At 46.4% G+C, this 3,402-nt stretch overlaps 1 protein-coding gene across 1 annotated transcript in view; it reads right to left on the bottom strand.

Annotated features, from left to right (window-relative positions):
* kcnq2b (potassium voltage-gated channel, KQT-like subfamily, member 2b) overlaps positions 1 to 3,402 on the bottom strand; it is a 23,745-nt gene that overhangs the window by 4,984 nt on the left and 15,359 nt on the right. Inside the window, 5 exon segments of the mRNA XM_008402480.2 lie at positions 1,318 to 1,493; positions 1,993 to 2,113; positions 2,190 to 2,321; positions 2,874 to 2,982; positions 3,126 to 3,173. Coding sequence (XP_008400702.2) covers positions 1,318 to 1,493; positions 1,993 to 2,113; positions 2,190 to 2,321; positions 2,874 to 2,982; positions 3,126 to 3,173 — 586 coding nt within the window.

Raw genomic sequence — 3,402 nt, 5'->3', positions numbered from 1 at the left:
AAGAAGGGACGAGTTCCACCAGCCACCGACCCTGGTTCCAGATCCGACCAGCTCCTCTGCCTCTACCCAACGCTCTCAACTCCGTCACAGCCGACTTGGAGAAGAGACGGAGGTCATTTAATGACAAAGATTCTCCACGGTAGAAGGACAACGTACAGTTCTGCTCCGCTTCTCTTCAGAAAGAGGACTTTGCTCCGGCTGGACMARGACTCTGACCAAGGACATCTAAAGACTACAGCTGCCGAGACCAAGAACCATCGGGTATGAGTTGACCTGCTTCCCCCAAAGCCTCGCTCAGTGAACTTAGTGATACAGGTTAGGGATAAGAACAAGGATAGGATGTGATTGATTTTAATTTGATTTTATTATATTATTACCTATTTTCATACCCTTTGGGAAATTAACCTGCTTGTCATATGCCCCTGCTAAAGCTTGCTTAATAAAATTATATTCTAAAATATCAATGAGAATTGTGAACAGTGAGTTTAATTGTATCAGTCTTAATTATTGTTATTGTCCTAAATATGGTAAAGTTAACATACATGATTCCAGAGACAGGGTGGCTTTGTGTTTTCCTCTGGTGAGTGTTAAAATAATGACCCTGGGACAGAAAGAACACATGACCTTTTGACCCTTAGCTTCCACTAAGTTGTAAACAGTAACCTGAACAGGTTGAGTCGTCCAATGCAGCACAATACTATCTACAAAATATTATTATTTTTTACCTTTTTTCATTCCACATGATCACCTAGCATTTAAAAAACTATGTCATAAAAACAACCTTTTCACTTTGCAACCACAAGCTTCAGTATATTGAATCCTTGGTAGGTCAGTGAAAATAAATGATGCAGTATTTAAAATAATTTACAGATATAAATCTGAAAAGTGTGGCATGCAAAGACCAAACTATTGTGCATCTTTACCAGCTTTGCATGGCTGCAGACTGAAAAATATAATTGTTTTTATTAGTAAAACAGCTGCTGTCAGATTGAATGAACAGTAACTGGGAATGCCTTACAAAACATTTACGTCTGGGCTTTAGCTAGGCCATTCCAAAATGAAATTCTTTATTATAAACCATCAATTGTAGCTCTGGCTTGTTGGGAGTGGTCATTATTTTGGAAGTTTTTAGCTTCTAGCTGCTTTCCATTCAGGATTTTCCTGTTTTTGACTTAATTTACCTTTCCATCAACATTATCTTCCCACAGCATGAAGCTGCCACCGCGGATGAGGTGATGTGTGCCTCCATGCAATGATTAAAAGTTTCAGTCCCCAGACTTTAGGAAAGTCGCTACACCACTGCTTCATGACACTCACTGCAGGATCTTGGAGAGGGTCTGGTTCTTCTCCTGCACGTCCACTGGACTGTGGTACGGCGGCGCCGGGTCCGGTTCCTTCGACCCAAAGTAGGCATCCGTCTCTGCCTGAGGGATTCCCATTCGCTGAATGTAGATGTTCACCAGAAAGTCCAGCTTCCTCTCCATGGACAGGACCTGCAGGACATCAGAGGTGAGACCAAATGATTAGTTCAGTTCCAGAGACGCAGGCCTTACTGGTGGTGCTGGTTAAGCACTGGTTACTGGTTAAGCACCGGTTACTGGTTACTGGTTAAGCACCAGTTACTGGTTAAGCACTGGTTACTGTTTAAGCACTGGTTACTGGTTAAGCACCAGTAAGGCTGGTTACTGGTTAAGCGCCGGTTACTGGTTAAGCMCTGGTTACTGGTTACTGGTTAAGCACCGGTTACTGGTTAAGCACTGGTTACTGGTTAAGCACTGGTTACTGGTTACTGGTTAAGCACCAGTTACTGGTTACTGGTGCTTAACCAGTAACCAGTTTAAAATCCAGAAAACCAGCAAATGCTTCCAGCACTACGGGCAACAGATGGAAAGAGGCTTTCAGCTAATCCTGGCGTATTTACAGAAATGTAATTAGGTCCTTGATAAATACATAAAGTGCAACGTGTGGCGGGTCACTCCACAAGACGTTCACCTGCTTCTCCACCTTCCCCAGACGTCCCATCATGCTCGGGTCTTCAGGTATCTCCTCGCCACCTGATTTGGGACGGTCCTTGTCTGCAATGGGGGTTCCTCTTCCCACGATCTGATCCACCCTGCCAGAACCAGACAGAACCCGGTCACAGCTGATCTAGAGTCGGAGCGGCAAGGCGCCGAGGCCTGGAGCCTTACCGGGCCTGGAGGTTCTTGATGCGGGCCAGCATGTCCAGGTGTCCAGCCGAGTACTGCTCGATCACGTCCATGACGTCGTAGGGACGGAGGCTCTCCTTGAACTTCCTCTTGGACACCATGAAGCGCATGATGCTGCCAGAGACAAGGAAGCGTCACTACAGCCGGACCAGGTTCTGCTGGTTCTGGTCTGGAGCACAGGCCCACAACAGGGCGTCACTTTGTCAAAACTCAAGTTTTTTTCTAGAAAATTCTGCAGAAAGTAACTCCTCCTCGTTTCTCTAACTACAACGTCCTTAGCTTCAATGGAATATGCAGTAGAACCCGGACAGAACCAGAGAAACGAACCAGAACCGGGAAACACCGACGGTGGTTAGAACGGATCTGGATCCGAATCCTCAGAGTAAAACTGAAGCCTGGCCGTAGAGAGCAACAGCAATAAAATAATAATAAAGCAGGCTGCAGGTAAACGGGACAGAACAGTGAAATAATGACGCTGAGTGACGTGACTGCTCTTACCCAACAGCTGATGATGACCTTTGACCCTGGCGTGAGCATAAATAAAACATAAGTAAATAAAATAATGTGGATAAAATCATGACTTAGTGCATAAAACAGCAAATGAGGAGTGAGAAGCGATGGATGGTCAGCGGCGCAGCAGACAGCCTCTGACGGACGGACTCCTACCAGATGGCCCTGATGGTGACCTTTAACCCTGGCGTCAGGTCCTGAGGGACGAATTCGCAGTGGCAGCTCTTGTTGTCGTCCGCCATGTCTTCACCTGGCAGGCTGGCATCTGAAACGAAAGAGGTCAGAGGTCATTTAGTCCCGCCCCCGCAGCGGACGCTGCTGCAGCTTCCTGAGAGACTTGATCATGTGACAGGAAGTCCAGAGGAATGAAGCAGCTTCCTCCCCGTGAGAGTGAGTGTGAGCGCTGACCTGGGGAACTCTTGTGTCTGAACTCTTCATCCTGCATCTCTATCAGCACTACAGGAGGAAGAGGAGAGGAAACAGCTTCATCAGAGGAAGAGGAAACAGGAAACAGCTTCATCAGAAGAAGAGGAAACAGCTTAATCAGAGGAAGAGGAAACAGGAAACAGCTTCATCAGAGGATGAGGAGAGGAAGCAGCTTCATCAGTCGAAGAGGAGAGGAAGCAGCTTCATCAGACGAAGAGGAAACAGCTTCATCAGAGGAAGAGGAAACAGCTTCATCAGA

Source organism: Poecilia reticulata, unplaced genomic scaffold (assembly GCF_000633615.1).
Source record: "Poecilia reticulata strain Guanapo unplaced genomic scaffold, Guppy_female_1.0+MT scaffold_233, whole genome shotgun sequence".
Classification (NCBI taxonomy): Eukaryota; Metazoa; Chordata; class Actinopteri; order Cyprinodontiformes; family Poeciliidae; genus Poecilia; species Poecilia reticulata.
Note: the sequence above shows the minus strand (reverse complement) of the source record. Positions and strands in the feature narration are given on the sequence as shown.